Source organism: Oncorhynchus gorbuscha, linkage group LG13 (assembly GCF_021184085.1).
Source record: "Oncorhynchus gorbuscha isolate QuinsamMale2020 ecotype Even-year linkage group LG13, OgorEven_v1.0, whole genome shotgun sequence".
NCBI lineage: Eukaryota > Metazoa > Chordata > Actinopteri > Salmoniformes > Salmonidae > Oncorhynchus > Oncorhynchus gorbuscha.
Genome location: NC_060185.1, coordinates 28,542,682 through 28,555,023, shown reverse-complemented (window position 1 = coordinate 28,555,023; position 12,342 = coordinate 28,542,682). Strand labels below are relative to the sequence as shown.

Genomic DNA, 12,342 nt, shown 5'->3' with positions numbered 1-12,342 from the left:
TGAAATGTGGTTTGGGTTTACATTTACATGATACATTTTAGTCATTTAGCAGACACCCTTATCCAATTTGACTTACAGTAGTGAGTGCATTCATTTTCCTACTTTTAGTCCCCCGTGGAATGGAACTGAATATGAGACGGTTAGGATTTGGATATTCTCCCTTGTTCTCAAATTCAGATTTTCAATCATCTGAAGCTTGTACTGGGACTCCTCACAATGTACAGTATGCAATGAGTATAACAATCCTCATCCATAGGTACCAGGTCAAGCCCATACTCAATGCCATTCACATGCAGTATAACCAGATCTTTTGAATGACTGCTTCATACAGTCAGACCATACCAGGTCCAAGTACTTATCACAAAGTAACAACTTACTTAAAGATAAATGGCAGATAACTGATCCATTAGGATTTTGAGGGAGGTCATTCTGAGACCTATAGGGGTCAAAGCCATTCTTGTAGAGTAGAGGAAGCCATGCATCAGGAAACTACCTTCTTACTCTGGCGCATCTGGCCTTATTACCTCCCATCATCTGTGGGGTGTGGAGCGAGGCGAGGGTCGAGGTGGGGCAGGACAGCCAATTATCCTCTCAAAAGCTACATTTCTCATGAGACAATCATTCACTTTTAATTGAACACATTTATTTTTAATGGTAATGATATTAGGAGAATGCTGTGGCTAGAGACTGCATGGCTGAGCTGCTGCTGCCATCCATCAGCTGGGCTACAATGTCCCCACATCACTGCTGCTGCTGTTTCAGAAAGAGGAAGAGTATGTAGAAAGCACGCTATCCCCGTTACTATTAGCAAACGGCACCTTGTTTTATTCAATTGGGCTTGTGCCGTATCCCAGCCCAATCAATGGCATTTATCTGCTCTTTGAAAAAAGCCGATAACGGGATGAGACAGTGGAGAGAGAGTTGGTGCCCGCTCGCTCTCCTTGTTTATATGGAAATTCAGATAGTGACATTGATTACATGTTCAGCCCGCGGGTTAGTGTCATTGACTTGCCAGAGGGGCCAGCTGGCAGTCTGGTGTGGCATTGTGTGCGGTGACGGTTGAGTTGAAGGCTAGAGTTGGTTGACAGAGCATCTTCTCTGAATACCACAGATCAGGGACGGCTTCTCCAATAGAGAAGTTACCGAACAGATCTCTTTATGGACCCTGCTACTGAAAAGAGAGAAGCATGGCACCTAGGAGACAGCAAAGGTGCTGGAGAGTCACCGACTTGCATTCTTATTGCTCACCATCTGCTTGTTTGAGTAGAGGCATTAGCTGGGCAAAGAGGACAAACATCCTTTAGACATCCCAGAGAAGACACTGTATTTTCGGGGGATTTTATTCCAATCAATCTAGGCTGAATGCTGAGGCACAGTTTACAGATGGCACAAGAAATCACCTGTTACAGACGGCTAGTGCTCTTAAAGTGGCTATTCACAACAAATTTCAAGGGAAGGATTGACTAGCATCAACTGGAATTTGATGAGTGATTTAACCTATTACATGGAAGAAATAGTGTTTGAGGGCTTTTGCTTTCTACCTATGGGAATGGGTAAGTGTTTAACCACTCCCCCCTCAAAAGCCCCAGCCCTCCCTCCACCCTTAAAAAACAAACTGTGTATTACACACCTCGATGCTTACCTTGGAGTACATGGCTCCATTGAGGACCTCTCCATTGCGGATCCAGATGATGGATGCGGCTGGCTTGGCGTTGTCAGCGTGGCAGGTCAGGTTTAGGGGATCTCCTGCTCTCAGGCTCACCACCGGACCACCACTGATCACTGGGTCCTCAGGAGGCACTGGAGGGAAAACAGAAAGGCATTGTGTTGTAGCTACGTTATAAACATGTAATGGCATATACTTGTATACAACAACAACTGTTTCTTCAAGCCAGAGTGTTATTCTTTTCAATGATGAAGGTATTTGATCAAACCTCAGACTCATCCATTGGATTGATAGAAGATGTGTCTTGGACATAAGAAGGTTCATATAATATCTGTGGGACTGTGTAAAACGGCTTGTTCTCACTTTTTGAGTAATACCTGTGTGAGCCAAGGACAGGGAGATTACTTCAAATACAATATAGCTTTATGAATGACAGGTGAGGTGAGGGGTTTCAGTTTCTTTTGTCCATTTTCTCTCCTGTGAGATTGAAATCTCTGGTGTCCATGGTCACTGATGCAGAGATGTCAGAGCCGTATTGGGCAGACTTTGGTCACATCATATGTCTGGAGTATAGCCAACAATAGACTCTGAATAAGAGCCCTAAGAAATCCAAAGCACAGTTCAGCTTTGTGCTGTTACTGACAATGTGAATGGATGATACAGACACCGGTGCATTTTAATCATGACTTGTCCGTACATAAAGGCAATTGAAGCAATCAAAACTTTGACTAGGATTGACAGATTGCCAGGGAATGGCAGTCAAGTCATCATCTCATAAGCGGTAATAGATAGATAGAGGAAGAGAGTGGTGGATGAATGCAGAATGCAGGCCCCTGAATGGCACTGATTACACGCCTCTTTTTACACACATGCTGATCACCCTGTTATTATTCAAACTCCAGTGAATTATTGATTGGCCTGCACGCTCATTACAGTGCAGATCTGGGGCATGATGAAATCAAAGGCTGCGAGCAGCTGGCATATTTGCCTGTGAGAGTGAGAGGGTCGGAGAGAGAAGGTGGGCGGGGTTCTTCTGTCAAACAGCCAAGGCTTGGAATGAAAAAGGTGAGCTATGGATACACTGTTGAATTGTTTTATGGATAATGGCCTATTTCTTTTTATTTAAGCCAGTTCAGAACAAGTTCTTATTTACAATGATGGCCTACACCGGCCAAACCTGGACGACGCTGGGCCAGTTGTGCGCTGCCCTCTGAGACTCCCAATCAAGACTGGTTGTGATACAGCCTGGATCTGTAGTGACGCCTCTAGCACTGAGATGCAGTGACTTAGACCGCTGCGCCACTCGGGAGCCCAATTCACGGATCTGCATTTTGCAGTCATCCACCACTCTCTTCCTCTATCTGTCTCTTTTCTGCTTATGAGATGACGACTGACCGCAATTCCCTAGCAATCTGTCAATTCTAGTGAAAGGTTCGATTGCCTATACATACAACAACACAGTTATACATTTTGTTGTTGTTGAAAGGGGACATATTCCTGTTCTGCTTTGTCACTGACTCATTGAATGCTAAAGGTTAAAGATGCAGTCAGGGATCTTAAGCACAACAAATGCATAACATATTGTACAAATTGTATTAAAACAATATATATAAATACAAATTACAGGGCGTAACATATAATACGAAATGGATGAAGCTACACAGAATTGGATGACTTACTGTATTACACAAACAATGGGGACCTGTTTTGGCTCATGAGCACTACTGGCTGAAATTATACAAAAGTTCCAGAGGATCACTTTGATGGTTGATCTTCCATTCATGACTTACAGTACTAAACTACTCACTTTCAACAGGATCTACACTTTCAGCCATTCCCCAGGAACATTTAAAGGGCTCCTGAGTGGGGCAGCTGTCTAAGGCACTGCATCTCAGTGCTAGAGGTGTCACTACAGACCCTGGTTTGATTCCAGGCTGTATCACAACGGGCTGTGATGGGAGTCCCATAGGGCGGCGCACAACTGGCCCAGCGCCGTCTGGGTTAGGGGTTGGCCGGGGTGGGCCGTCATTGTAAATAAGAATTGGTTCTCAACTGACTTGCCTAGTTAAGTAAAATAGGAACAGGGAGCCATGCCTCGTTAAAATCCTGAGGGACTCATAGCAGACCTATGGATGATCAACAAGGACTGTGTCACCGTCTGACATAAAATAGAGCTGCTGTAACATCCAAACTCAGGAAGGAAGCTCATACAGGTTATTTTTACTGCCTCTAGTTAATTGTATTTTTTGGTTATGAAAGGAATGAAAACTGCAGACTAAATATAACTGATGCTTTCCCCTGTTTCCACCCACATCCTCCTTCCTTAGGACAAGCAATTAAAAAGTCAGGGCTGTATAGTACCGGTGACACACTATGACAAAGTGTGAGATTTTGCAGCAGGGGAGCGTTGGGAATAGGGCTGCTTTTCTGCTTTGCCAGTTCAGTCCGACTAAGCCTTGTGACTCAGCTCCCAGGTGATTCTCCAACCTGTTTCTAGACCAGACCCAGAGACACATTCCTGCCTCGTCAAATGGCTCTGGAAACAACAGTGATATAGTGTGAAACGTTTTGTTTGAACAGAAAATACTGTGGTTAGTATATGTCCTTTTGATCTGGTGTTCTTCACGATTTGAAGTTACACAAGTTGGTGGAAGATAGAAATACTAGGTCTTATTTAGAATACGAAGATATTTACGTAACTGAACAAATGGATATACAGTATATTGTAGTATGGTAATATTGTGGTTTAAGATTGGAAACAAGCTTGTTCCTTCTCTTTGTCACCAGAATGAGAGAAGCCATATCAACCCTCTCATTGGTTTATGAAAATATGAAATAGTGAGCAACAGAGATGGAGAGATGCTTCTAGAGATCTGGTGTTATTGGTTTGCTGTCAGCGCTCACTCAATGCTGCTGAAACATTAACTAACTGTCAGGTTGTTTGAGGTATGCATAGCTTCCATCTTCTGAAGGGGCAAATTGAATAGAAAAACTGCTCCATTTGGAGCTCTCTGAGAGCCTAACATTATGTGACTGATGACAGCACAGAGATGCATATTAAAGATGGAGTAAGTGGGTTGTGGATTCAGGCTGGTATTGACTGTCACCACTCCAGTCACAATACCAGGCCATCAAGGAAGAGCAATGGCTGTGAACTAATCCAGGTAAAATGTGTTGACTTTCTAAAACAGAACATGACAGCTCAAGGCTTCCAGAAACCAGCTACCCACTGGGCACACACTGCTTGAATCATTGTTGTTTCCACGTCAATTCAATAAAGTTATGTTGGACCATCGTAGACATTGAACAGACATTGAATTGATGACTGTGCCCAGTAGGTACAGTACAGCCAGGAAGTGATGTGATGCCACTAATAATTTAAAGGCTACTTTCAACCCCTCTCCTAGAGATATTATTGACCCATCTTGACCTGTAAAGTTAATAATAGTTTATCTGAGTGCCGCTGTAGTGAAGGTTAACATTTAATGCATGGTAATCTCCATACGCTGAGGTCCATGGCAAGGCGCACAGATTGTCGTTATGCTTTCAGGCCGTGTGCTCTGCTCTGGGAGACAGGCGGTGATGTGTCATGGGTGGATGGAAAACAGACAAACAGGGTGAAAGACTGGCTTGGCTGCCTCCGACAGGACTTTTTTCATTTCCTCCATGTGTGTGATATCTGTCACAGGGATGACACCGAGGATCTCTGAGTAGAATGAGAGCCAGTGTAATCTCTTTGCTAAGTCATTGGCACAGGTGGCATGCTCTCCATCTGCACTCCTCCATCTCCCACTTTCGGTTTCCCTTTTAGGGACGTAGGGGCAATCCCCTCACAAAACAAAGGCTAACTCAGATGTACTGTAAGCACTGCATGACCAAACAATGGGCAGGTAGTTTACCTCAACCGCTCTACCTCACAAGCCATAGATCTACATTTGTACATTCCACAGTGGACCTGCTACAGTGGACAGTAAAGCAACAGTAAAGAGTAGCCTATTGTAAGTCACAGTCTAACAGCCAGAATAGTTACAAAAAGAAGTGCAATTCCAGTTCCCTCTCTCTCTCTCCATACTGGGTTGCTGTTAAGCCATCTCTCCACAACCGTCCCTCTTGTGGGCCAGTCTGACAGCCGCACAAAGGCCTCGAACCACGCCAGTCATCATCATTACAGTCCTGTTTGCAAACTCGGCAGCCCCTAATGGTTCCAAATTAGCGCTTTACTGCGGCCCCGTGATGGATTTCTCACGAGCCGGTCAGCGGCTCGGATTGATTGCGCCTCTTTAATTACCAGCTGGCTTGCTGAAATACTTCCTCTTTCCCCACTTCACTCTGGGAGAGTATAATGCAATCTAACACCACACACTTCCACACTCATACAAACATACACACTGCTCAATAGTTTCTCAACTCCTAGATTTGAGGGCAAAACATCCTCTTGTTGTCTGAGATATGACGTGGAAGAGAGATTCTGTGGGTTTTCTTCAAAGGAGTAGATTAATCAATAGGAGATTAGTTCTATAGTATGTGTTCTCCTCTTACTTGGCTCATACTGCTAGTTTCCCTGTTTTTCCTTCCTGCTCTGGAGGAGGGATCTCAGGCATGTATTAACATTTTACCTCTAAATGTACCTTGCTTATTACTTTTTCTCACCTTCAATGGTTATCTGGATGATTATGATGTGCCTGTCTGTCACCTGGGCCATCACAGGTGTACCAGTTAATTTCTCATATTTATGCTCCAAGCAACCTTTTTCAGGGAGTGAGACTACTAGGTGATGGGGGTTTTGAGGGGGCACACAATCTGTCACAACTTGCATTAGCCCAGCCCTCTGCCTCAGATAAGAAGTTCATTAAAGGAGCAATGGAGTTTAATGGAATTGCATCGCCCCTTCCTGAGAGAGATAGCACTATGGTTTGTTTCAGGTTTTTGCCCAACCCAGATCTCAGAGCCATGTTTTACCATAAAACTCAGAGCAGGCTGGGGAGAAGAGGGCAGGTCGGATTGATTGTGTTTTAGTGAGCTCATTTATTTTTAGTGTATAATCAAAGATATCTATAAATGAGACAAAGGCATATGGATTTGTAATTAACCCAACCATGTGTGACAGTAAGTCTGTTATAGGCAGGGCTTGTCCGAATAAACCTAGAGTATAAACCTGCCCTGTGTCCTGGGAGACATTTCAATACCTCAGAACCTCTGGGATTAGCCTGGTCTGAGAAAACACCCTGACGGCGCCAGAACTGGAAGAGAAGTAAAGCCAGTCTATTACCATTGGGGCTCTGCTGATGGCGGACAACCTGAGTCATAAACAACCAAAGCCAGGCTGAGGAACATTCTCCAAACAGCCTATAGTCCTACACACAGCCTTCCAGGAACAGGAGAGTGGGTTCAAAAGGCAATTTGGAGGTGGGTGATTGAGAGGGGTAACCTCAGAAGAGCTCTGAGATGGGGAGGGGGCGGAGTGGGGTGTCTGGAAATGCAGTGTGCATAGTGCTGGGCTTCTGCCGACAGTGTCTGGAAATGCAGTGTGCACAGTGCTGGGCTTCTGCCGACATGTCTGGAAATGCAGTGTGCATAGTGCTGGGCTTCTGCCGACGGTGTCTGGAAATGCAGTTTGCACAGTGCTGGGCTTCTGCCGACATGTCTGGAAATGCAGTGTGCATAGTGCTGGGCTTCTGCCGACATGTCTGGAAATGCAGTGTGCATAGTGCTGGGCTTCTGCCGACGGTGTCTGGAAATGCAGTGTGCACAGTGCTGGGCTTCTGCCGACGGTGTCTGGAAATGCAGTGTGCACAGTGCTGGGCTTCTGCCGACAGTGTCTGGAAATGCAGTGTGCATAGTGCTGGGCTTCTGCCGACGGTGTCTGGAAATGCAGTGTGCACAGTGCTGGGCTTCTGCCGACAGTGTCTGGAAATGCAGTGTACACAGTGCTGGGATTCTGCCGACATGTCTGGAAATGCAGTGTGCATAGTGCTGGGCTTCTGCCGACAGTGTCTGGAAATGCAGTGTGCATAGTGCTGGGCTTCTGCCGACGGTGTCTGGAAATGCAGTGTGCACAGTGCTGGGCTTCTGCCGACAGTGTCTGGAAATGCAATGTGCATAGTGCTGGGCTTCTGCCGACGGTGTCTGGAAATGCAGTGTGCACAGTGCTGGGCTTCTGCCGACATGTCTGGAAATGCAGTGTGCATAGTGCTGGGCTTCTGCCGACGGTGTCTGGAAATGCAGTGTGCACAGTGCTGGGCTTCTACCGACAGTGTCTGGAAATGCAGTGTGCATAGTGCTGGGCTTCTGCCGACGGTGTCTGGAAATGCAGTGTGCACAGTGCTGGGCTTCTGCCGACAGTGTCTGGAAATGCAGTGTACACAGTGCTGGGATTCTGCCGACAGTGTCTGGAAATGCAGTGTACACAGTGCTGGGATTCTGCTGACAGTGTCTGGAAATGCAGTGTACACAGTGCTGGGATTCTGCCGACGGTGTCTGGAAATGCAGTGTGCACAGTGCTGGGATTCTGCCGACAGTGTCTGGAAATGCAGTGTACACAGTGCTGGGCTTCTGCCGACGGTGTCTGGAAATGCAGTGTGCACAGTGCTGGGATTCTGCCGACCGTGTCTGGAAATGCAGTGTGCACAGTGCTGGGCTTCTGCCGACAGTGTCTGGAAATGCAGTGTGCACAGTGCTGGGATTCTGCCGACAGTGTCTGGAAATGCAGTGTACACAGTGCTGGGATTCTGCCGACAGTGTCTGGAAATGCAATGTGCACAGTGCTGGGATTTTGCCGACAGTGTCTGGAAACGCAGTGTGCACAGTGCTGGGCTTCTGCCGACGGTGTCTGGAAATGCAGTGTGCACAGTGCTGGGCTTCTACCGACAGTGTCTGGAAATGCAGTGTGCATAGTGCTGGGCTTCTGCCGACGGTGTCTGGAAATGCAGTGTGCACAGTGCTGGGCTTCTGCCGACAGTGTCTGGAAATGCAGTGTACACAGTGCTGGGATTCTGCCGACAGTGTCTGGAAATGCAGTGTACACAGTGCTGGGATTCTGCTGACAGTGTCTGGAAATGCAGTGTACACAGTGCTGGGATTCTGCCGACGGTGTCTGGAAATGCAGTGTGCACAGTGCTGGGATTCTGCCGACAGTGTCTGGAAATGCAGTGTACACAGTGCTGGGCTTCTGCCGACAGTGTCTGGAAATGCAGTGTGCACAGTGCTGGGATTCTGCCGACAGTGTCTGGAAATGCAGTGTACACAGTGCTGGGATTCTGCCGACAGTGTCTGGAAATGCAATGTGCACAGTGCTGGGATTTTGCCGACAGTGTCTGGAAACGCAGTGTGCACAGTGCTGGGCTTCTGCCGACATGTCTGGAACAACAATGGGTCGGCTCGCCCCGCCGGTTTCGGCAGAATGCTCGCACCAGACACCTGTCACCCCAATTCGACGGCGCCCTGGCAGCTTGCAGAGGTTGTGATAGATAGATCACAAAAGAGAAGGGCGAAAAGAACGATCCATCGTAGGTGGAAGACAAGAGACATACGTGGCTCACTGGCCCAAATCACAGGCCTCTTCAAGTGCTGTCACCATACACCTGTTTGTAGGTCACAAGATCTTGGCTCACACAGACTGTCTCTATCTCTCCCACTCTGCTAATACTGGCTGTGTTAGATGATCAGTGATAGAGAGATTAATGTGAGGTATGACGATATGACTGTGTGTGTGTGTGTGTGTGTGTGTGTGTGTGTGTGTGTGTGTGTGTGTGTGTGTGTGTGTGTGTGTGTGTGTGTGTGTGTGTGTGTGTGTGTGTGTGTGTGTGTGGGTGGGTGGGTGGGTGGGTGGGTGGGTGGTGTAGGTGGTGTAGGTGTGTGTATGCTGACCAACAGAGGGAGAGTGAAGGAAGGGATGAGGAGGTTTTCTGGAGACATGGGAGGAGTGGTGAGATGCCAGAGCTGTCAGCAGCGTGCAGAGATGGCTCCGTCACAGAGCAGCGATGTGTAGCGCTAAAGTTGCTCTCAACAGATTGGGAGGGCACTGACATTGCCGTGTTTGTGTGTGTGTGTTCGTTTCTGTAGCAATGTGGCTGTCATTTTGCATGAAATGTAAAAACAGACTCCTGTTAATATATACCTTCACATTAAATGTTATCGAAATGGATTGTTCCTTATAGAGTGTCAATCAAGCTCTCATCTCTTCCAGTTCTAGATTTGTTTAAGTCAATAATCGTTTTTGTTATGATCATTTATTACTGAACATGACATATTGATTTTGAAAAGATTTCAAAACACAGCTGTGTGTGTGTTTAAAAGTACCCCTCCCTTTTAAAACACTCAAACCATGTCTTACATGCAATCTGTTGGGTATTAACATACAGCTGTTCATAGAGTCTGTGATATTATAGATGTTCTCTTTATCTTAGATCTCAGTAATGTACTTTAATGTAAATCAGGGTAGTGTTCGCAAGATAAAAATGGAAGAGCCATATTTCTAACAAAATGACTGCTGATCAGGGGTTCTGATCTGGCCCTACTTCAGTGGACATTCTTGGCTAGAGCCAAATTGACTTATGTGAGAGATAAATTGGTTACATACAGAAAACTAGCACACTTAAACTGCTTAATGAGGTGTTTCAACATTTTCTTTCAAGACTTTACAATTTTGGCATGCACAGTCAAGGAGCAACATTCAGAGAGAGAGAGAGAGAGAAAAAGGGAGAAAGAGAGAGCTGGGGAATGCATAAAACCACTTCCATTAATTAGTTGGAACGGTAAAAGTGTTGCCGATGGAAATACTGCTCCCGTCGTGACTGTTACTGGAAACCAATCAACTTGCATTCTCCCCCTTGTGCTTCTTCAATAAGGCATATACTTTGTGTCCTTTCTATTTTCATATAGTGCATCTATTTTGAAACGCATGATTCCATAAATCATAAGTGGGATTCAGTGGTTTGAACTAAATGAGACCTAGGGACAATTACAGCTTCTTGTTTGTGTCTAGTTAAAAACACAATGTTCCTCACAAAGCTGCCCTTCGGTTTAGTGTCAAGATTTCAATAGAGTTCCTTGAGCGAGACAAAATTCAGTTTTACCTTCAACAACTACAGTTGAGGGACACTTTTTCATTAAATGATTGCATTTTTTCCCCCTTTGTCTATCACTGCTTTAAAGTTTTAAAAAATTGCAATGTAATAGAATAAACTTATGACGGAAGAATTTCGAAGTTGACATTAGATGCAGTTCAGTAGAGAGAGTACTTCTTAATCAGATGTCATGCTAAGAAGACCCTGCAGTGCAGAGCAGCATTGTTTGCTCCACCACTATTGGAAAAATCTAGTGGATGACCTACACTCTCCAAGGTGTGTGAAAGTCAAGTAAGTCTATTTTTCAGAGGACAAAGGAATGAGGATGAGGTGGATTGTAAAGTAAAAATAACAAAGGGTCATGTTGAACAGACAATCAATTTCACCACAGGAAGAAAAACTAGACATAAGACTAGATGTTAGCTCCAAGCAGTAAAAAGAGGACACTGGGAAGCAAACTATCTGTGCATAGTTAGATATAACTAGATTACCCCCATTCCAGCGTTGTGCTGCGAGGCACACCATGACCCCTGGCACTGCGCAAGGCTAGACCAGCTAGAGAATTATAATCAACAAGCTTTCTTGGAAAATTAGATTTTTGCCTCTGAATTCAACACAGCTGAGTGCCCTTCCTTGTCTTTGGCTGCTCCAAAGACAAATGTTTAGCCAATTTTAAGGAAGTGTTTTGTCAGATCTCACATCTTGCACTCTTGTAATTAAAAATGAATAATCAGTGTGCCTCTGGATGCTCTCTAAAGTTACAAACAAGGGCAGAAGAGTGGCTGGGACACCGTTATTAATTCCATGCTAAGGAAACTTGATCTTCCCGTAGCAGTGTGAATCTAATTAATAATTATCTTGACAGCAAATGAAAAACAGAGGACAGATCTGGCCCTCGTATTTTCTGTGGAGTTAATCTGCAGCAATGTAAATACTTCCTAATGGGTAGTATCAAAACATAAATTCCCAGAGAATACTTATGAATGTATTAGGGCCTAGTGGCATTACTTTGCATGCCTTAAATGTAGTTTTTCATCTTGGAGTGCATCAAATGTTGTGATCACAGAGGGCTACGGCATTAAAAAGCAAGACCTAGCGAGGAACGGGAAGGAACAACAAAGGAAAGCGATCAACATAAGCGATTGATAAGGAATGAAGGTTCATTAGAATACTTGTCAGAGGATGAATGTCAATGAGCTCTCTAAAAGTCACATTAGAGTCAACAGCAGTCCTCATCATTCAGTGTTGGTCTACTCTATAAAAAAGCAGCAACTTTTTCTCCATCGCTAAATGGGAAATGGTGCACATTTCTCTTACAAAGGATTACCTGGTCTCACAGATCTGTTTAAGGGGAGAGACCTTATTCCAGAGAGCCCATTCCTCCCCCTTCTTTCCTACCTCAGGTTAACACATTGAGGTATTGGTTTGGATGCCTGCTACCTTGCTGAAGGGGATATAATTAGCCTCAGGACTACCCCCAGACCATAACCCCTAGATCACTCTTGACCTTCATGCCTAATTCACCAAACCTCAAGCCTCTTGGCCTCCATGGCTGCAACCTGGATCCCATGATTGCAATCAGGTATGGGGTTCAAAGTTGAAAGACAATTT

General features: G+C 45.3%; 1 protein-coding gene across 4 annotated transcripts in view; it reads right to left on the bottom strand.

Annotated features, from left to right (window-relative positions):
- Positions 1–12,342, bottom strand: part of LOC123992660 (kin of IRRE-like protein 3) — a 233,571-nt gene that overhangs the window by 70,556 nt on the left and 150,673 nt on the right. For 2 of the 4 annotated variants that reach the window (XM_046294004.1, XM_046294005.1), the window contains exon 4: positions 1,631–1,800. In XM_046294004.1, coding sequence (XP_046149960.1) covers positions 1,631–1,800 — 170 coding nt within the window. The remainder of the gene's footprint in view (positions 1–1,630; positions 1,801–12,342) is intronic. The other 2 variants (XM_046294003.1, XM_046294006.1) reach the window with 1 other exon arrangement.